This window comes from Equus przewalskii, chromosome 13 (genome assembly GCF_037783145.1).
Source record: "Equus przewalskii isolate Varuska chromosome 13, EquPr2, whole genome shotgun sequence".
NCBI lineage: Eukaryota > Metazoa > Chordata > Mammalia > Perissodactyla > Equidae > Equus > Equus przewalskii.
In genome coordinates, this window is record NC_091843.1 from 9,057,927 (window position 1) to 9,080,660 (window position 22,734).

The following is a 22,734-nucleotide window of genomic DNA, read 5'->3' on the forward strand; positions in this document are numbered from 1 at the left end:
AAAAATCACTAATTTATTCTTATTCTATGTTAAATGTAAATAAGGATGCAGCTCTGGTTATTGCACTTAGAACAAACAAAAAAAGATGAAGCTGGAAGAGGTTTGGGGTTGAAAAACAAAATCATCAAGGTGATCAAGTAGCTTGAACAGGAAACAGACTGACCTGCAAAACAAAAACAACTGAAATAAACTAATAGATAATTAGATTTACGATGCATGCAGATAGAAATTATATTCACCAAATCCTGGTGTGCAGGAACTAAGAAGATGGTCTCGAAGTCTTAGAGAGAGTTAGTCTGAAGTGAAAAGGAAGAAATTATTTCTTTAACAGATAACCTAGGCCAGCTTCATGGCTGTGTAAGCCACACATTTGCACAGGGTCCTGTGCTTAAAAGGGCTTGTGGTTGGTTTAATGCTTTGCTGTTGAGGTCTTAAAATTCTTAATAATTTATGAACAAGGCACCCCACATTTTCATTTTGTCCTGGGCCCCACAATACAATAACATGGTGTATTAACATGGTGAAGTTATTAATCCTGAGAACTGTTGAAGCTAACCTTATCAATAGGGTAAAAATGAGTTTGGATAATTCATGAATTAATGTAGAACTCTTTTATGGGGTCTGTTTTTAAAAAGCTAAAGATATTTTGTGTTTTCTCAAACCTTTGAGGATGATGTAATAAGGGCAACTACCAACAGAGGGCCTAATAGAAAATGAAATTTCCTTTCTCATTATTATCTATCCAAAACCCAAAGTGAGACGTTACTGCTGTAAATTTGAATAACAAATTGCAGTAAAAATAGGGATCAATTGTTTTTCAAGGGAAGAAAACTTGAAATAATGATTAATAAACAAACACAATTCTGAATGAAATGTAACTTTCCTCCTTCTTGCCCAGCATTTAAAATAAGAAGTTCATTCGATTGCTCTGTATGATCCTTATTCGCTCTCCAGTTTTCCCAGCAGCTTACTTGTTCTGATCACTTGAACAATCTCACCCCTTCCCCAATTAGATAGAAACCAGAATTTATGACTAGAAAGCATTTCAAAGAGGGAGAAGGATCCCTAAGTATTAAACCTGACTGTGGAGGGTTGCCCCAGGACGGAACTATTTCAACTCTGTGCATGTTATAAAAAGCTATTTAGAATCTGGAATTCTTGAAATTTAGTTCTGGAAATTTAAAGAGTATATTAAAAAGTTACTCAAATGTATTTGCTAAATGTATTAATACATGCCCAGTGCAAAAAATCTGATGGGAAAACATAAACTTTATCTCAAAAAGGCCACTGGCTTTTAAAATGATAATAGCCTAACCAATTTGGAATGCTTCAAATTTGGCAAACAGAAACTTTGCTGTAAAATGCAACAGGCTCTTCAGTTAAAATCCAAGGGCTTAACATAATGGCAGCATCCTCACACACATTATTATTTAGGGAAGTAGACCATCTCTAAAAATGTCAAGACTGCCTTTTCCTAGGGAAGACAAAGTTGTACAAAGAAGTGTCTATGGGAGAAGTTCCTGACTTTTCTGTTTAGGACATCCAGTTCTATTTTCTACTTATCTTAAGGTAGACGTTCTCAAAGTATGGTCCCTGAGCCACCAGCATCACCAGAGGCGTGCTAAAAATGCAAATTCTCAGGCCTCAGTCTAATACCTCCTAAAACATAAACTCTGGGGGTGGGACCCAGCAATTTGTATTTTAACAAGCACTCCAGTGATTCTGATGATCACTAAAGTTTGAGACTACTACCTTAAGACAAGTAAACAAGAGGCTTTTTTAGTACTTCCTAAAAATGAGGATCCTTTGTGATTTCAATTTTCAAACAACTGGTCAGATACAAGAATATCAAAGACTGGCTTTGAGCAGCATAAACACTGAGTAAGATTCACTCTGAAGAAGATAAAAACAGAAAAAACAAAACAAAAAGTATCTGAAGACACGCATTATAAAGTAATCCCACAAACCTTTAAAAACTTTACAGTGAAATAATATGCTTTTCATTTACTTGTTACTAATGTTTTAAATACAAATGTTTTCAGTATTAATATATAAACAGGTTTCCATTAATAGGGGCCAACTGGTGATGATTTTTATCTTGCATAATTCTTTCTATTGCTAAAGAGTGCCAGCTTATGTTTAACACGGAAATAATGTATTGCTTTAAAATCAGGATTTAAAAACACATTATAATAAAGAAATCGATTGGAAATAACAAAATATGCATTAGGTAACCAGCAACTGCACTGAAATAGATATACTACTCACATATTCCATTATGTAAATGAATTCAAAGATATTTCATGACTGATCAGCTAGAAGGGACATAATGATTTATAATTCAAATAACTGAACACTGAAATCAAATTGAGCTAATATATATTTCTAAATATGCAAACCTGAAATAATTGTTAAAAAATATAAATCAATGTACCCAAGTTGAAATCATTCATATCCCTTGGTTTAAAATGTTACAGCTTTTAAACTTTTATTTAATGTTTTCTGAAAATATGATTTTTTATTAGCTTCAAGAAGAAGTGCTCAAAAACAATAACCAGCTTGTAAAATAAAAGGTTATAATTTTAGGATTAAAGAATATATAAAGATATAAGGGGAGAGGAAAAATATCTTAAACTGCAGGTACAAATAAATTAGGCATTATGTAAAGTTTACTAAAAAGAATACAAATCAAATTAATTTTATATTAGATTTCACTTTCAATCTAAAAAAATAGGGTGAATCTAAACAATAGGTATGTGCTATAAAATAAGATGAGCTTCTTTCCAGATAATATGCTCTCAAAGTAATTCATTGTGAAAAGGCCAGAGTTTGCAATACTAGGAAGTACTTATAAACCACTTCATATGTTAGAAATAAAGAGTATTTGAGCACTATTATTAAAAAAAAATACAGGTTGAGTTTTTTTTTTTTAATAAGAAAAAATACATATCTTAAAAAGCCAAAATGACCACTGGAATTGGGTTGTACATCACTTTCCAGTAAAAAGGAAAAACAGCCTGGACAGGTGTAATTTATCATTTTTCTGATTTAATATCAAAGAAATATATTAAAATAATAAAAAGAATCCTGAAATCCTCAAAATTTGTAGTGATAAATAGCCCTCCCTGTCTTTATTGCATTATACCTACTAACAGAAATATTGCATGGTGGATTTTGCCAGACAAGGACGATTATTTTCCAATAAAAAGTTGCATATTAAATTCCAGCACAAAAGTGGGTGTCTAATACTTTGGAAATCTTTCATGGTTTGCCAAGAAACACAATTTTAAACTTAACTAATACAAACATATTCCTGGAGTGAACCTACATTAAAGATTTCCATCCAACGCCACCCATTTTCATAACGCTATTTTCATATTAAAATATCAGCTAATCTTAGTGGTTAACTAAACCAACACTTATTTTTCACAACTCCTATATATTTGATAGCTAACATATAAAAGACAATCTACATGCTTCTCTCTCATCGGTAGAAACATGACAATATTATCAACTATAATCTAATAAGAAAGGATGATTCTGGTTTTAGACTTGAAAAATCTGCTAAAGAGAGCAACCTAAACATTTAATGTGTAATGGGAAATCCTATTTTAGAGTAAATAAGATATTGATTTGGTGGGAATGATAATCAAAGAAGTGGTCAAAAACCTTATAATTTTCTTCTGATTACTCCTTTGTGACTCTTAATGAAAATAATATTCTTTTCAAATGAAGAATACTGAAGATATATTTACTCTTAGAAATTCAGTTTTTCTAAGGTACTATTTTTAGAACATTTTGACCTTCTTAAAATTAGTTACATGCCTTCTTTGTAAAACAAGAACTTCCTGACAATTAGGAAAAATTATGGACTAAAACACATGTGCCTGCACACTTTCTTATCCATCTATTTATTAATCTGGGTGGGTATAAACATAACTTTCACCAGTTAGGAATCTATATATCCATATAATTCAGTTGTGACTCTGAACAAATGCTTCATAGTATGTAGCTAACATAAATCTTTCAAAAACATGTGATAAAGGTAGACGAAAGGCTTTTTACTTAAAAAAAAAACTTGCAAAAATTATAAACAAGAAAAATACCTGACCAATAGAATGCATGTTAGGTTGCTTATATAAATTATCAGATATGTAGTAAAAAGGATATCCAACAGAAAGGTCATTAAGGAACTGAAGAGTTCTTGAAATTACAGCCTCACGTCTTCCCCAGTATTTAAGGTTTGTAACACTAAATATAAAAAAAAAAGTTTTTAATTATAAGTAAGGTATTTGCTTGCGTAGGGAGAACATGGAAATACACATGCATTCATGTAAGTTAGATCACCTAAATTATAAATAACTCACCAAGTGAAAAGCAGATTTAAATACCAATGGAAACATTTTCTATTCTACTCTTGTTATAGTGCATTCAAAATTGCATACAATCAATGAACAATGAACATTGCTCTCCAAATGGTGTATAATTCTATAAATCTAGTTTTGTAAGTTAAAAAGTTGCCTGTTGCAGTGAAGAAACATTAAGTTTGTAACCAAAACAAAGAGGGAGTGACAGCAGGAGTTACAAAGGAAGTCACATAGAGGCTTACAAGTTACCGCCAAGAAACGAACCACCAAACTTGTGGCTCCAAAACTCACTTCTTATGATCATGACTGTTTCTCTAGCTTTGTTCTCTGCAAACAAGACAGTGCTGTTTATACTGATAAAGAGGATGCCAAGGGGAGGCATACACGTTTAGGCTAAAAGTACAAAGTTATGTCTATGACTAGAAAGCAGTTAATTCCGCTAATATTACAAGGATAATTTAAGGACAGTTTCCACGAATATGTCTCTGATAGCTATAAGTTCCATTTGGAATCAATGAATGCCTTGTCTTAAGGCAATCAAACCTCTCTCAACGATCACAATTTGCAATAATCTCTTCAGTTGGTCTATGAAATTGGGTATTTTCTTATTAATTAAAAAAAAAAGTGCTGCCCAATTGACCTGAAGAGTCAAAGTCTGTAAACTTTTTAAAGCCACGTTTTGAGGCTGCACACTGCAGTTGTATGGGTACCTTAACAAATAACAATGTCTTTTGGATGGTGAATTTTAAATACGTGAAATTAAATTTCAATTAAGAACAATGCTAGTATTCTAAGAATTAAAACATCATTTTTAAAGTCATTTACTAAAAACTTAATATTTATGAAGAGATTTAAACACAGTAAAAAGATCTATTAGATTCAAAGCAACAACAACAAAAGAAAAATCAAAGAACCAAAGCAGGAACTCACATTTTCGTCATGAATGTTTCTAGAACATGGTTGTCATCTGTTATTCCTAAGACTTCTGACATACGGGCATATACCTGCATGAAAACATTTCATTATTAAAAGCTTTATCATCAACATTTATTTTCAAACTGATCAAATGTAAGATTTAATGCATTGATGTATCCACAATGTAGTCGGGAGTGGGTGGGGAGAGCAATGCAGGATTTTTTTAAATTTTATAATTTAAAAATTTACCCTCCTTTTCTTCCAGGAAGCACCTCTAATTTTTAAATACATACAGAGACACAGACACCCACAAACTCAATTTATTACCAGCACACCACACAGATTTTTTTTTTCCCTCAAAGTGGTAAACCACCCCTTTCTCAAAGATGGGCATACGTCTGTAAAGGGCTGGAAAATGGAGTGCCTCAATAAACGGCTCCAACATTCAAAAAGTTTCTATCTATTCCAGATTTCAGCAAACTATCGAATAATTCAGGATTATGTTAGACAGTTATAAAAATGAGGATTTCAAAAATAAGAGGAAGATAAAGAATTTATAGATATTCTCCTCAAATCTATCTCAATTAAGCTCCCCCAAATATAGAGATAGGTCTTACTTTCCATGCTGAAACTGAAATTCCAGGCTCAGGGATTCTCTGCTGAATACATCAGGGCCTGGAATCCACTAAGCTTCCAAATAGGGAGTGTTGGTCGCAGAGTGTGGGGTGCAACATTTGAGTCCCAACCGAAGCCACATTGAGCTTATAAACACATATCCCACTTCAAGTGGGAAAATGCCACGGGGAGCCAATGGAATATTCCCTAATAGCCTGGCAAAGCTAAGAGGTGGCTTGACACCTCCATACTCCCTGATGCTCTGGTGTGATTCCAGGTTATCCCTGCCAGACACCAGCTGTATGGGATTTCTCTTCTGTGATTTGATCCTCTGTGATTGTGTTCTCTCATTTTCTTCTGATCTGCCTACTTCCTGTTGTATGGCAACTTAGCTTTCACTCCCTCTGCCTTTTTTCATATGTAAAAACTAGATTGCTATACTGCCATAGGTTGCGAAGGTGAGATAAAAATCACAGGCACCACAAATCACCCAGAGTTATAGGGTTATACAGGGGAGGAAAGCTGTTCACTGCAGAGATCTCATATTCAGATTGTAAACACTATTCAAACCAGAATCTTGTATTCCAGGCTTTCAGCCTAAGTCCTATGACCAGAAACTCCTGAGGCTGGTAGAGTGAATCAGAGGGAGAGAGAGAGCGGGAAAGGAACCAGGCGGGTAGAGAGGGGAAGTGAAAAAAAAGAAGGGGCAGAAGGGTGGAGGGGAGAAGCTGGGGCAGAGAGAAAGAAAGGAGGATTGTTCCTGTTGCCTCTTCTGCTAACTTCTGAGCCCCAGAGAAAATCACTTCAAATACTATGTCTGTGACTGCTCATGAGAGTAGGCCTTCATCTCTTATTAGAATGAAGCTATCACTGTGTTTGTAAGATCACTGTGTTTTGGGGGAAGAGGGAGCAAAAGAGAGAGAGAACCTAGGGAAGTTAGTTACCACCAATCTTCAATGATCAGAAACATTTAAGCACATAAAGGCTCAAAGGAAGAATAATAGCAGAAAGGGAAGTTTCCCTTGTCTCACCCTGATCCAAACCTCTCTCATGGATGGGAGCGAACTGGTTCCTTGGAAAATCTGACATTGATGGCAAACAAGGCCCTTCACAACTTGGCCTCAACCTACCTCATCTGCTACCATTTCCCTCAACCTGAAGCTACAATGAAATGCTGATGGATCACTGAGGCTTCTCATGCAATTTCACACCTCTATGAGTTCATGTGCTGTTCATTTTGCCTGAATCAGCCTTCTTCCTCCTCTTCCCCCGAATCCCATTCAAAAATTATCTCCTCTGAAGCCTTCCTTGCCTTCCCAGGAAGAGTGAGTTGCACTCTCCTTTATGGTCCCACAGCGTTTGCTTCATTCTTCTATCATGGTGCTTTCCACACTGTAATTGTTTGGATGTCCATTTCCTCCACTAGACTGTATTGTATTTTTGTAAAATCAAAATTTTACATTTTCAAGACTTTATATATGCTATTTTTTAACGGCAAATCTCAGAATTAATCAAATTTTGATTTTATGCATGCCAATTGGATAATAAAAATATAATAAGTAAAATGTGATTTTAAACATTTAAGACAATTTAACATTTAAAAATATCTTTTTTTATTGATAGTTGTTACAAGGAAGTTTTCTATTGTGTCCCTGGCATTAGAGGAAGGAGAAAGCTAGGCAGGCAGGTCTGCTGTGCTCTGCTGTCAAAACAGTTTCTCAAAGCATCAGATTTGACCCAATAAGATAATAGAACAAACAGTCAACATTGACACATGGCAGTGCTTTAATCCACAATTATCCTTGTAACTTGCACCATTCCTTTTATCATCCATTAGCTTTGATTCCCATTATCCCATCTAGCAGTGTGTCAATGCTTTTGTCTCCAGGGATTTCTCTCCACTACTAGGATCTGACAGTCAAGCTTGAGTACTAAACAGGATCATTACCTCTTAAATCCACTTATCTGATCTACTGAATAGTAAATTGAAAAGCTCATTAAGAGCAACAATCTGATTTGTTTTCACGTGTGACAGGGTCATTTAAAATCAATGTATGATTACTGCATTTCTTTTAAAGACTGTCTCACATTTTCCAAGGCACCTTATCATTCAGAGAAGTCACAAATAATATGAAAATGTCTTCAAACACTTGGAATTTAATTATACCACAGACATACATAACTTGGGGGTGGGAAGTAATCTATCTGTCCAGTGAGGAAATACCTATAGAACTGTTTATCATAAAACACAAGTCAATGAAAGTTTTCTATAGAAAAAATTCTGACACAATATTTAGGGTTTTTCAACATTAGAACTTTTATCATTCACCCAAAGTAATTTTTTTTTTTTTTTTTTTTTTGCTGAGGAAGATTCACCCTAAGCTAACATCTGTTGCCAATTTTCCTCCTTTTGCTTGAGGAAGATTCACCCTGACTAACATCTGTGCCAGTCTTCCTCTATTTTGTATGTGGGTCACTGTCACAGCATGGCTGACAAGTGGTGCAGGTCTGTGTCCGGGAACCAGGCCTGGGCAGCTGAAGTGGAGTGCGCTGAACATAACCACTAAGCCACGGGGCTGGCCCCTAACCAAAAGCAATTTTTATGACAGCAAGAAGAAACTACATCACAATAATCATTAAAGAAGGATACAGGAGTTGGCAAAGGAATGCAAGAAGAGGAAAAAACTCACTTTTAGTTCAAGATTCCTAATCTTTTATTTCAGAATCAATTATGATAATTTGATCATAGCAAAAAATAAGCAAAAATCTAAGAAATAAGAGACAAAGCCCATTCGTGTTGTCCACCCTTCTCTGAAGGATACAACGAAGTTAAACAAATGGTTATGCCTTTGGTTATGTGTTCCACACAATCAGAGATGCACAAATTATCACCCAGTGTTTGCCTGTCAGACTGTCTTCTTCCCTCTCTTCTTTCTTTTTTAATATGCCTGTATTTCTCTATTACACCACAAGCTTGCTGAGGGCAGAGATGATGCTCTTTCATCTCCCAGGCCTAATACTCAACAAATGTTTGTTAAATGAGTAAAAAGAATATAACGCTAAAATGCACATTTTAGCTAATTCTACTTCATTCATAATTTTTTAACAAGAGGAAAACAACCCATAAAAAGGCATTTTTTTATACAGACCTTTTTTTCTGTAAAAATAATATGTCCAAAATTCCACTCACCAGAGGTGACCACTGGTAAAATTTTGTTATTTAAAAAGATGTGGTTTTAATGCTTAAATAATATTTCTTGAAGAAGCTCTCCCTGTAGATTCAATAAGAAGAGCTCGCCTTCTTTGAATACTCAGAGGAATAATTAATAATTTATAAACAGGAATAATTAATAATACCTAATTTATGGGCTTTTGGGAAGATTAAATGATGATACCTAACACAGAGCCTGGCATTGAGTAGTTATTCAACAAACGCCTCTTCCCTTCCTGCTCCCCTTTCATAGACCCTTCTCACAGCAGGTGCTCAAACTGTAGCTAACACCTTTTCAAGAGAAGACTTGTTACATAAAAAATAACAGAATGGTAAGAAGGGGCTTACCTTGAAGATTTTCACATGGCACAGAGAAGGCTAAAACAAACAAAACCTTAAAATCTGTAGTAACTTTGAAATCTTTACAGCTATATTCAGTCAATGAACATACTCTAATCACGGTCAGAAAGGGCGTTTGTTAAAGGCACAAATCTTCAAAATTTCATGATACAAAACCAAATTCTTTCTACTTCTAGGTCTTGCCTTAGCAGCTAGAAAAATTACCCAGTTAACAGTTAGCCAACTCCCTAGCTCTTGAAATACAGGAAATAGTTAGAAATGTAAGAAATTATCACTATTACAGACTTGGGAAGGCATGCTCCTAAAAAACTGTTTTAATATGTTTGTTTTCTTATCTCTATTTATTTTACTGGGAAGATTCTGTTAAATGTCAGAAAAGAGCATTTGGATATGTACATAACGCTCCAATGACCCAATGCGTTCCCTTAACTTTTCAACTAACCAAATGACGAATACTGCCAGTGCATGTGCAGGTACTTTACATGATCTTAAGTCTGGTTTTCAAAAGGGAAGCCAGACAAGATAAGAAAACCACACAAGGGAATAAACACACAAATAGCAATAGGATTTTGAGTTGCAAATTTAACTTAATAAAGAATAAAAGCACGTGCTGCGATAATTTTTAAACTGCTTTCTCATTCCAATCCTAATCCTTGGTCTTGGGTATCTGCAGTATTGTCTCTAACATGCTGGTTATAACTTTGAAGAAACTAATTATGTCAATCCTTAAATTTGAAGTAGATTACAGAACTGGGAAACCCAGAATATTAGTTCCTAAAGGTTGTATGGATATATAATGACAGTCACAGAAATTCAATAACAGCCCTCTATGAAATGTACTCAAAAGCACCACATGAAACAAATTAAAAAGAACAATGAATCTCTCATTCTGAGCAAATAAGAAAATAAGAGAAAACACTGGTTCTATAGGTTTTCATAAGAGTTGTTATAATGAATTAAGATTTTGGATAATGAATCTTCAGAAAATTACAGTAAGTTAATACCCTTAGGCCTTCTATAAATGTTTAAGATGTTATAACTTCTCAAAGAGCTTTTATAAGCAGGCTCAATGCAGAAAATTAGCAGTGCTGTGGAAATGAACAACAAAGTATTCTGCCATCAGATGATATACTTTCCTGAACCAATTTATTCTCAAAAATTAGCATCCAATAATACAAAATTGATACCACAAAGTTTTTAAAAACCCCGACAACTGTTGTGAATTTTAAAGTACTGTTTCAATCTATTGAAATGCCTTATCAATCAAGATTTTTAACCGGTTGTAATTTGGTAAAACAAAACCTGTCACTGGGAAGGATCCAATATAATGAAAGCATTAACGTTCTTTAGGAAAAGAATTTTGGAACTGAGTGTGAACTCACTTATTATGAGTAAGAAACCAATTTACATATTTTTGTCTTAGGCTTCAAGTGCCCTTAGGGTCAATGTAGTGCCTTCTGTAAGAGAGACCCATTAAAGTGAAAGGCAGGGGAGGGAGGAGAAGAAGAGGTGTGAGAGGGAACTACAGAGCATTTAATGACTTAGATTTAAACCGTTTGGAACTAAAGATACTGAGCTCTTTCATTAATGTCTGAAGCAGAATAAAACACGATCATCACAATTAACTATGACCACATCAAGAGAATTAATGGTACAAACATCATTGCTACATATTAAATACACAAACTCAGTGGTACTGAAAAGATCCACATTAATCTTGGCTAATTTTTCTGTATCATTTAAAATAACACTACAAAATATAGGGCCAAAATACGGTAAAAAAATCTTCTGCCAGAATTTAATTTTAGAACCATAATTTATGTTGGAAACCAAGCGGTAAAAGGTTACGAATTTGCTTGTCTCATCCAGGGGAATACAGAATGGCATCTGATAAAGAAAAGCTGGCTATGGAAATATAAAATAAATATGAATGTTAAGTATTTATTTCAGTTAGAATATCTGAACCCACCATCTGTGGTGGTCATCTTGCTAAGGGGACATGTACCTAACAAATCTCTTAAGAGGCACTCCCAATCTGCTTGAATAAGCCATTGTATAAGAAAACTTGGAGCGACCACTTTGGCCTCACATTTCCTTCGCTCCACATCCTGTGGCACAAAGCATGAACTCAGCAGGCTGGGGTGCAGGGCTGCCTGCTGCCTTGTGATAATCCCCTCTCCCAGTAGGGGCCTCCACTGATGCATGGCTAAGAACATGCTTCCTCTTTTGCTTGCACCCCAGTGGGGTTTCCATTCCTAACTTGGGCCCAAATCCAGACTGCTAAGGAAGGACTCCAGATGCTGCCAGAGATATTTTTAGACTAGTTTCTAAACAATCATTTATTAGAAAGAGACGTACGGGTACAGTGTGAAAACCAGCAATACTGGTAATTTTGGAGAGATTCTTTCCTTCCCAACCTTGACCAGATCTAAGGTCTAACTACCACCTGTTCAACAGAAGCTGGCTGTTTGCCTCCTTTTCCTTCAGGGAGCCACTGACTAAGGATCTTCACCAGCATGAACCTAATGTCTCCCGACAGGCTTTCACTAGCCAAGAGGGACCTGGGTTGAGTGCACCAGTTATTGGTCACAGGATACACGGCCCATAGAAAGACTCCTGTGGTGCAACCAGCTGAAAGCCAACTAGAGAAGATGGGGAGTGTACATTTGTCCTGACACAGCTTTGCTCTTGCTGGCTGCCAACTCATTCCATGTCTGGGGCCAAGCTTCTGTTAAACTAGTCTTCTGTGGCTAAAGCCATGGTAAAGCCGGGGGTAATATATTATGTTCCCAAGCCCATATAAGAAGCAGCTAACCACAGCTATGGCACAAGGCTACTGGAAGAAGGCTTGACTAACTTTGATAGAAGGTCCTGAGACCATGGTTTAAAGCGGCATTTCAGGTATTTTATTTATAATTCTTTGCAACAGCAAATTTACAAGATGAGATGACTAGATTTTGGAGCAAAGAAGTTGATGCTGGATGAAGTTTGTGACAGGCTGATGGTAGAGGTAGGGAATAAAGAAATAAAAGATTCCGTTTATTCTAATCCTCCACACCTCTGAAAGTTATCAGCCAGAAACATATTCTGGCACAAGAGATAAATGTACTATAGATTCCGTTCAATAACAGATGATATTCAATGTAGCCAAATCAAACTGTTTCCTTTCAGGTCTGAATAACTGGTTAGAACTGGCCACTTCAGAAATATTATAATAAAAAAACCTGGGATATTTTCACACTATGCAATCACACTAGACAGTCTTTGCAGTTACCACTGCTTCTTAGCTGACTATTGAACATTTGGTTATAAACCATGCACACTGTAGGATTACATACTGTATAAAAAAGGGAACCAAGACAATGTACCCCTATACTAATCACTGTGAGCACGTGTCTACTTTGGTAATAAGGATCTGGGGCTGTGCTGAGACAGGCATAAAGACTGGTGATCCACCACAACAACCAGCAACTCAACTCACCTTAACTATTTTCCAAGCCTTCTCTGGAACTCTGGACACATCACTCTTCAGGCGTACAACCTAAAAAGCACAGAGTTTAGGGACCTGCCACCTAGCGTCAGGGGTAAGAGAAGAGCAGAAGGCCTTCCCAATTTCAAATACAGGGAAAATGTGGCTCAGGATCTTTGTGGCTGTCACTTAAAATATTCTTGGGACTTTGATTTTATTCTGGAGGCAATGAACAGTGGCATGGTTAAGTGCTGTTCAAAGTCTGCATGTGGTTATACGGATTACAATGGATTTGTTTCCATGGAATAATTCAAGAAACTGATTACTAAAGGACAGCCCTTAAAAAGAACAAATTATAAATAATATTTGACAGAACTGTTTTTAAGATCTCTTAGTACCATTGTTTCCCATGAGGCACTCTCATTACGCAAGTGTAGCAACTGGAGCTAATGATTTAAGTAGGTCAAGTTACTTTTTGATGGGTGAAAGTACACCTGTAATAAATGGAACTCATTTCTGTAGTCATTCAGAAAGCAAGTAAATCATTGAGTCTTCCCCTACTTAATGCAATTCTCGTACTCACACTCTCCCCCAAATCCTCTTTAAGCATACCAAATTATAGTTATAGTGCGTGTTGAGAGCTTCCCCAGGTCCTCATCTCTACTTCAAACGTTTATTTTATCCATATGTTTCCTATTAATATATCGGCCTCCACATTGCCTCTTGGAAACATGTCCTATTTTCTACAACTAAAACAACTTCTGTACCTTCCTCCTAAGAGATAGTCAACTCTCTGTCCCTCTGGGAAGAACGACCTGACATGAAGAGTAGAGGAATAATGGCCCAAGGAATGAAAAAGGCAGGGGGAGGTCAAAGACATCTATATTTTTACTACTCTTTCAAATCAGCTCTTTTCTTTATATTCTCAAATTTTACTAAAAATGCTGTTCCTATAGTCCCTTTATACCTTTCAATTCCTGTCTCTCACACTAGCCTAGTTAGTGAAAACTTTAACTTTACCCCAAATGCAATGGATCAGAGTTCACTTCTTGTTGGTCCATTAACTCCTTCAAACACTAATATCTGGTTCTTCTGAGCAGACAATATCTGCAGCAATAGGCTAACTCCTGCTTCCATCCTAGCCTTCTTACTGACACTTCTATGTTGAACGTTAGCTATAACATATGCAAAAGCCCAATTGGTGGACCAAGATGATACGTGGTTGCCCAAGAAACATATTCTCCTCTCAGTAAGAAGAGAAATGAGCAAGTTAATTGAGTACATATTTTAGGTAACTTAAACTAGGAGGAAACATAGAATGCATGTGGAATGCAGTGCACATGCTGTTTTAAGTGGGACTCTGCTACTTGCTAGCCTCACACAGTGCTTGGCAGATAACACACATTCAATAAATATTTTTGCTTAATGAACTAACTCTCTAACCCTAGTTAAATTATTTAGCATCTCAGAGTCTCAGTTTCTTCATCTGTAAAATGGAAAGAATAATATCACAACAAGTAATATCACAAATTAGGAGGTAGTCCAGTCAACTGGTTAAGGATGGATTCTGAAACCCAAGACTAGCTGGATTCCACCACTTACTAGGCGATTTTGAACAAGTTGCTTACCCTTTAAACCTTAGTTTTCTCAAATAAAAACTGAGGATAGTAGGACCTAATTTACGGAATTTTTGAGAGGATTAAAGTAGTTACTTTATGTAAAGCACTTAGTCCTGGCACATAGGAAAATTTCTGTAAGTGTTAGCTATTATTATTATTGTCATCAAATGTTATATTACTTATAGCACCGCTAACACAGTGTTAGGAAAACTTGGAAAGATTTCGGTACACAGTAAGCACCAAATGAATTTAGTTACTAGCCGTTAGAATAGGTGGTTAGTAAATGGCCACTATTATTATTAAGTAATACATTGTCAAACATTAGTCTGACATTAAGATTATGAGGCATGCACCCAGACTACAGTCCTTTTCTTTTCTTTTTTTTTGGTGAGGAAGATTGGCAATGGACGTGTCAATCTTTGGGTTCCAAAACACCAACATTAAGAGTTTTAAATTATCAAAGGAGTTTTTGTGTGATAGGTCCAAGCAAGAATAGAAAGGGTCTGCCTTTCATATATGAATATAATATTGATCTCTGACACTAGACTATGGGTTGAGTTGCTTCTCCTATAGTAAAATGGATTATATTGAATATTTAGGATCTAGCTTAGTTCTCTTGTGACTGATGGCTAGCCAGGACTAGCAGTCCAATCTGTGATTGCAGAGATGAGTTTTTTCCTTGGGAAATAAAACAGCAAATATGGAGATGAAACTTGTGATGACGGTCTTACACTAAAACTGATCATGCCTGGGCTCATGCCAAAATACATACATAGGCAATGTGACACAGTGGAAAGCAAACTTGGGTTTAGAGTATGATGAATTGTTCCAAATCCAGGGACTGCCACTGAACAAGTTTTTAAACTTTCTGAAATCTTTTTCATATTCCCTAAAACAAAGATAATCATACCTACAAAATAGAATATTGCTGAGAAGACTAAATGAGAAAATGTGATGGATAACTTCACAAAGTAGAGGTAAGCACAAAGTAGAAACACAGTACAGGTTAGATTAAGGTTGAAGATAAAACATATTCTCAAATGATATTTCCTAGGAATTTCTCACTCTATATTACCTGAAAATACAGAATTAGTAACTTACAGCATAGATAATGTTTTAATATCCAGTCCCTTGAACTCTAGGAACTTCAAGAATGTTAAGGTTGGAGAGTATTTAGCTGCACCTGCTGGGAATGTGATATTATAGTCTATGTCTCACAAACACAAATGACCAGGAAAAAAGTTGAGAACTGGGACCATTAAGCATGAAAACATTTCTAATGAGTCAGGAAGGTGGGCCAAGAGGGAGCATGGAAGGAAGAGGTCATGAACACTCGGAAAAGGGAAAGGAAAATAAGAGGCCAAAGGCTTAGGGTCAAAACAAAAGTTGAAAATTGCAATTCTCAGCAAATGTAAAGCTACCAACGTACTAAGCTGTTTCACACATTTCAGCATTGTCTATCATTTTATAATATTCCTTATTAAAAAGTGTGGGAAATTGTCTTCCCATGGAAATGTACTTCCAATTTTGTAATGGGAGTCAATAAGAAAATGTAATTCACCTTGGGGAAAGTTGTTTCAAAGCCAACTTTGCTTAAACACATCTATTCAGTAAAGCAAACGATACTGGCGCTGGGGAGCCACGCAGGCCTAGGGGGGGATAAAATCCCAATAAGTATGCCAAATGTGTTTTTATCATTTCAAGATTCCTTCAACAGAAACATTATGGGGAGATAAAAATTAGGAAAACACTGAACTTAACTAATTCAAAATGTTGAAAAAATATTTTGCATTTATGTTTTATAACCAAGCGCTTTTCCCACATTCGTCCCAAGGCAGCAGATGAAGCACTATATTCACCATTGCTAATACCAGCAATTGGAACATGCTCTTTGGCAAGGCAGAAATAAGATAATTGTTCAACATAGGCTGGCTTTTCAGAAATACTGGAAGCATTGCCTGTAATTATAGACATCTGTCACTGCTAGCCACTCAGTACTAACCCTGACATCAATATACAACCATAGCACTAAACTGCCTGCAGGCATAGCAATGGAGACCAGATACGCTGGGCAGGCAATCATCTGCTTCATCCAAACTATCTGTCAAAGGTTCCCAACCACAAATAGCTCTTACATTTTGTATCCTTAGGATAATATGTTGATTTATTTCAGATTCTCTAATATTTACAGTCTAGGCCATCTACTAAAATAAAGAAACAAAACTTATGGCTAATGGAGGCAGTTACTGTTCACAGTCATCATAAAAGGTCATAGCTCAACCCTCAAATGTTAAAAATTGATGGCAGCTTTAACCATGTGCTATCATACAGATGTTTCCTTTTGTAGAGGCAATTATTTTCAATAGCAATTCAAAATGGTAACTACAATCTTTCATCAGCAAGTATGTTGCCACATTGATCTAATAGAAATGCTCATATTTTAAAGCCTTTTTTGAGAAGTAATGATAAGTTTCAATATTGAGTACTGAAGAATCCAGATTGTCAGTTTGGGTTAAGCTGTACATAGAGTACTGTATCTGGCAACATTTTTTACATACACAGATGTGATGTCTAAAAACAAGGAAATGACATTGAAGGATAAAATATCTGGTTAATGAATGAGTCAACTGATATATAATCTTGCTGGGTGTAAAGCTTATTGAAATATACATGTGCATGTACGTTCATATTTTTAAAAGCCCAAAGACACACTGTAGTTTTAAACGTCACTCTCTCTTTTTAAGCAGCCAGAGAAGCTGAAAATTATTAGATGTTTAGACTAATTAAGAATAAACACTCACAATTATCATAATGTGTTACTAAAAACCCAGATATTTCTTGATCTGATCACAACAGCTTATGCTGAAGAAAAACTATTAATTACTGACAGACAGTTAGCTTACAAGTGAGCTGCATCTTAAAAACCTCTTTTAAAATACAATTGCTAAATGCCTTACAGTGCTGTAATGTGAGACAGGTTCAAATCTTATTACTTCACTGAAATTAAAACCTAAGTTTTAATACTGTTCAAGTCGAACAATGATTCCACACTTTATTGCTTTTGAAATCCCTTGATGATCATAGGAAAAAATGCCCCCGAGAAAAAAAGACTGTTTTCGATAAACAGAAAATACAGTTTGCACTCTTAGCCTCTTTGTCATCACAAAAAAAGGATTTAATGCCAATTCTTTAAAAAAAGACTTTTTTCCCACAAAATGTGCACCTTGTGTGCCATTTGTAAAATCAGTTCACTTTCTTTTATTTATTACTGCAGCGCGGCAAGGCAATAAAGAAGCTACCGATAGCTAATAAATTACATGCCTTTTAAAACAATTCTCTTGCTACAAAAACATGTAACTACAAAGGTTTACATTTACATGGTACATCACATGAAATGTCTATATTTGTGTTCTATTAACCACTTTGGCAAATTGTGGGCTTTTACCAAATAGCTGATAGGAAAAAAAATAAAGTGATTCACAAGTGTTGACATGATATAAAATAAAAGCTTTTCTAGTAAACTACTCTTACACTATTTGCACTTTCTAAAAATCCTCCAAAATTTATTTAAAAATATGTTTTGATAAGTTATTTTATGTATCAAAAAGGTATTCAAAGATGTTCTAAGCAGAGGTAATTTAAACTCTACTCTGAATACTGAGACCTAAGAAAGTACCTTTTTTTCCCCCTCATTTACATTCCTAGTATAATGCAGTCTTTTAAAAATCATAGCTCCTAGCAGTTTCTTAGAATAGAACAAATTATAAAAGGCAAGATCACTGCATGTAAGGTAGAAATGCCCCAAATCCTTAAAATATTTAGTATTTTTCAAAGGACACAGAAACTTGGCTATTTATTTAAGAAATATTCACAACAAACATGTCTTGCTTAGTTATAATCTTTATTTTAAAAGGATATTATCTTCACATATCCACAAGAACTGCCTAAAAATCTTACTTTATAAAAGTAAGCTGTTTATTTAGTATTTCTGGTTTGTCTATGTACAAATGAACTCTGAAATATCTGTACTTCGATTCCAGGATTAAATTGTTAAATTAATCAGGGTATTTGCTTAATGCTCTCATCCTCTAATCTCATGATGAGCATGTATTTATGAGGTAGTGTATTGTCTTTTATTATTAATTTCCTCCATTTCCTGTAATAGCTATCTTAGCTGTGGCTTTTTGTTTGTTTCATACCTACAAAATTTCAACTTTGTTCAATTATGCATGATGAACAATACTTTAATCTTCAAAGCACAAACAACTTTGTTCCATTTCACATTTACTTCAAGATGACAGTCCACTATACAAATGAACAAAAAATTCTATAATCTATAGCACTCCATTTCTCCATTCAGATCTACTTTTTCTCCCCTTCTTTTGAAATCAGCTTGATTATGATCATTAACAATTAGGAATTTGTAGGAGATATCTTTTTTGAAGAGTTCAATGAATAATTTTATTTCATCTTCACAGATTTTTTACAGCAGAATCATTGCATTGATAATAATAATATTCTATAAGCCATATACCCATACATGTAGAGAATCCTGGTACACTTTCTAATTTATTGTTTGCTTCTTTTTAATAGTAAATGCTCATGTTTTTTGAAATCATGCCCTTTCCCTATACTGTGGCTGATTTAAAGTGATAAAATTGTCAATTAGCAACCAAGGAAAGTAGCTGACAAAATACCTACTTTTTCTATGGCCCCCTTCTCTCCCTCCTATATCTCATTGATAAAATTTTATTCTAAATCTCTAATTAGTTGGATTATCTTCCTTTTGGCAGAGAGAGGGCTCATTCATTATATTGTCTCTCTTGGACCATTAAAAATTGTACATTCAAAGCAGACAGGGTGGGTATCATGAACCTCTTTTTTTTTTAGATGGGGAAAATCAAAGAGTGGTTAGGAGATTGCTAAAGATTACAGAGTAAAATGGCTTCTTCTCCAACTTCCTATTCACAATTCTCATTGTTTGAGAACACTGCCTCCTAGCAGCAGACATTTATTCTGGTAAATCCAAATTAAACTTTTTATTGGGTGCTATTTCATTTAATGCATAGAAAATAACCTTGACTTATATCTGGCACCTATCTGACAGTGGAAGTAGCGGGTGGTTCTTGGCGCCAATTGTGAGGAGTAGGGGAATTTATTTCTTTTACTAACCACCTTCTTAGAAGCAATGGAAGATTCACTTTGTCATCAACCTCTTTAATTTGGTAAGTAATCTAAACTGTACTGATATTTAGACTTCTTGGTCTTGTTTTACTATCTTGAATCAGAAAGTAAAAAGCATAAAGCTGGACTCTTCTGGCCTCTTTTTGCACCGTTGTGCAATTCCTAGTTCTATTTTACTTAACTGTTTATGTAATACACAGACTTGAATGACACTAAAAGAAACCCCAAGCATCTCCTGGGAATCCTTCCTGGACTTGCCCAAGATTACATTAGGTGTCTTCCTATATGTTCCCACTGTTCTTCTGAATATCAATCATGGGCCTCATCATATTGAACAGTGACTGCCTGTTAGCTTTGTCTGTGTTCTCCACCAGTCTGTGACGGCAAGACTCTCTCTCTAGTCAATACTGTGACTGATTGTTTAGTAGGCAAATACATATATTTGAAATTCAAATACGTTTTTTTTTCCAACATCACCAAGCAATTCTCCAATTTTCAGTAGACACCGATCAGGTGTCCCACAAATTTAACTCAATTCTGACACTATCTACCTAGATATAGTACCAGATCCCACAGGTTAAGGGCTCAGTCCCACAAGACTGCCTCTAATTCAGAAACCAATTGAAAGTCCAGGTTGTCACCTGTACTTCTGACCAATTACCTATAGACTGAAGATTCTAATGACCCCTGCCTTGGGTTTGATTAATTTGCTAGAACAGCTAGAGAAACATTTTACTTACTAAACTACAGGTTTATTATAAAAGGATGTAACTCAGGAACATCCAGATGGAAGAGATGCTTAGGGCAAGGTATGTGGGAATTAGTACGGATCCTTTTCTAATTTACAATCCCTAGAAACTGAACACTGGCTGGTTCCAATCCACTGTCGCCTAATAAAACATTGCTCTAATTAACAACACATAGTTCAGAAAAATGACTAGAATCAGAAGAAAATTTCTCTGCTTTTGTCACCATGAAATCTGACCATCTCACCCTATCTAATCCATATTCAATCAATCAATAAGAAAATAGTTGATGATCTAGCACTGTCCTACTTGTTTTGACAGACGTAAGATATGCACAGGACATTGCCTCTGTCCTCAAGAATTTCAAACTTTGTTAAGAAAATAAGGACACAGAGCAGAAAACACTTAACGAGTAAGATGTGGAATTACAGCTCATCCTTTTAATGGATTTAGAGTTAGATAGACCTAAAGGTCAAATCTTGTGCACACTACTTCCTATCATTGTATTCTCAGTCAAGTTACTTTATGGTAGAACTGTGGTTAAGAACACCTTCATCATAAGATTATTTTGAGGCTTACAAGATATAATGCACATAAAAGCTTATCATCATAGTGCCTGGCATATAATAAACACTAAATGAATGCTACCCCTATCATTATCATTATTATTTAACTAAGTTTTAATGAATATGACCCAGATATTAAGAACTGTAAGACTGCATACTTGAATAGAACATTGACAGATGGTGATTGCGGAGGGGCTGGGAGAAGAAAAAGAAAAAAATATAATCTAATAAAGATGGTGACAGTCAGCCTGAAAGAGGGGAGCTGTGGGAACTAAAATTGGCTAGTAAGTGGAGCTAGATTATGGAACACCTTAGAAACTGAGGACAGCTGGCTTGATGTAGGCAACAGAGAGGCCTTTGCATGGGAAGAGACCTAGGACGAAAGTGGTAAGATTTGTCCAACTACAGTGTGTCTGATGGGCCACAGCCAGAGAGGTCAAGCTTTTATCCTTCTTGAACCCTTTGTTGTCTCTGATACCATGCGTTTCCTCCCTCTCCTTGAAATTCTGACCTTCATGGACACACTACTCTTTGGTTGCTCATTTTTCTAATTCTTTATTTTCGGTTAAAAATTTCTATTTTCCACATCCTTGAACTGAGAGTGCCCTCCATCCTCTTACACCCAGTTCCTTTGGGGAAGTTCATCTGCTCATAAGATTTTAATTAAATACGTACCAAAATAAGTCTAAATCTATTGATCCAAAAGTAAGTACTGAATGTGGAAAAGAAATCTATCTCGGCCTCAGTTGTGTTACTGAAGGAAAGTAGTTAGGGTTGGGAATTGAAGAGAAATGCAAAGGTGGCAAAATTGTGACTACTGTGGCTCTATTTTCTTGAACAAGAAGAAGGTCTGAGGTATGCCAGGAACTTGAAGGAGATTACTACTGCCTATGTTAATTACATAAGAACACAACACATGAGTTCAATGGCTCATTCCGTTCTCTTACTGTCTCTGATTATGACTCCAATGACCTACACTTTAACCATGACCACTAAACTCAAAGGTTGGAGATATAGCCCAGATATTTCTATCTTTCCTTAATAACCAGCTGAGAATCTTTCATTTCAGGACTTATCAAATCTATCTGTACTTTCAGTTTGTGGCACTGCTTGGAAAAATAAGTTCCATAAATCTTATTATTTACCACAGAAAATAGAATTCCTCTTATTTTCCCCGAACTTTTAACGTAGGGCTAAGGGGTTCCTGAACTGAAAGATTTAAGAAATTTTCAAGTCCTACCAATATCCTGATTAAAAAAACAAAAACACGATCTATCCTCTTAAGTGTTTACCTTTCTAGGCTGAAGAGGCCTAATACTTTCATACTGTTGATTTTCATAGTGTATATGTGAGCTGTGCTCTAAAAAAGTGAAATATAAATATAGATTGTATCTATTAACACTGTGCTTTTAAATCATTTGAATAACTGTATCTTTTGGGTCTATTCTGCACTGATTACATTTTTATGTAGTGAGAAAGGTCAGAAAACATGTAACAATATAGCCATTCAATTCTGACTACAATCTCGAAAGGCTACTAGGGACCTTATGTTGACAGACAGAAATTTCTGCTCAAGGAAAAAACAAATTAGCTGTCGTAAACTTTTAGAAACAGGTCCATACTTGTTCCTTTTCTTTATTTTTACATAAAAGCACTTTTTAAAAATCTTGAAAAAGGCAGAA

The 22,734-nt window shown here is 35.5% G+C and overlaps 1 protein-coding gene across 12 annotated transcripts in view; it reads right to left on the reverse strand.

Moving 5' to 3' along the window:
• RANBP17 (RAN binding protein 17) overlaps positions 1-22,734 on the reverse strand; it is a 335,917-nt gene that overhangs the window by 88,083 nt on the left and 225,100 nt on the right. For 7 of the 12 annotated variants that reach the window (XR_011525452.1, XR_011525451.1, XM_070570348.1 and 4 more), the window contains 3 exons: positions 12,950-13,009; positions 5,298-5,371; positions 4,171-4,251 (listed from right to left, as the gene is read on the reverse strand). Coding sequence is in view for 9 of the 12 variants with exons in the window: in XM_070570348.1 (XP_070426449.1) it covers positions 4,171-4,251; positions 5,298-5,371; positions 12,950-13,009 (215 nt within the window). In the remaining 3 variants the exon portion in view is untranslated. The remainder of the gene's footprint in view (positions 1-4,170; positions 4,252-5,297; positions 5,372-12,949; positions 13,010-22,734) is intronic. The other 5 variants (XR_011525453.1, XM_070570350.1, XM_070570347.1 and 2 more) reach the window with 1 other exon arrangement.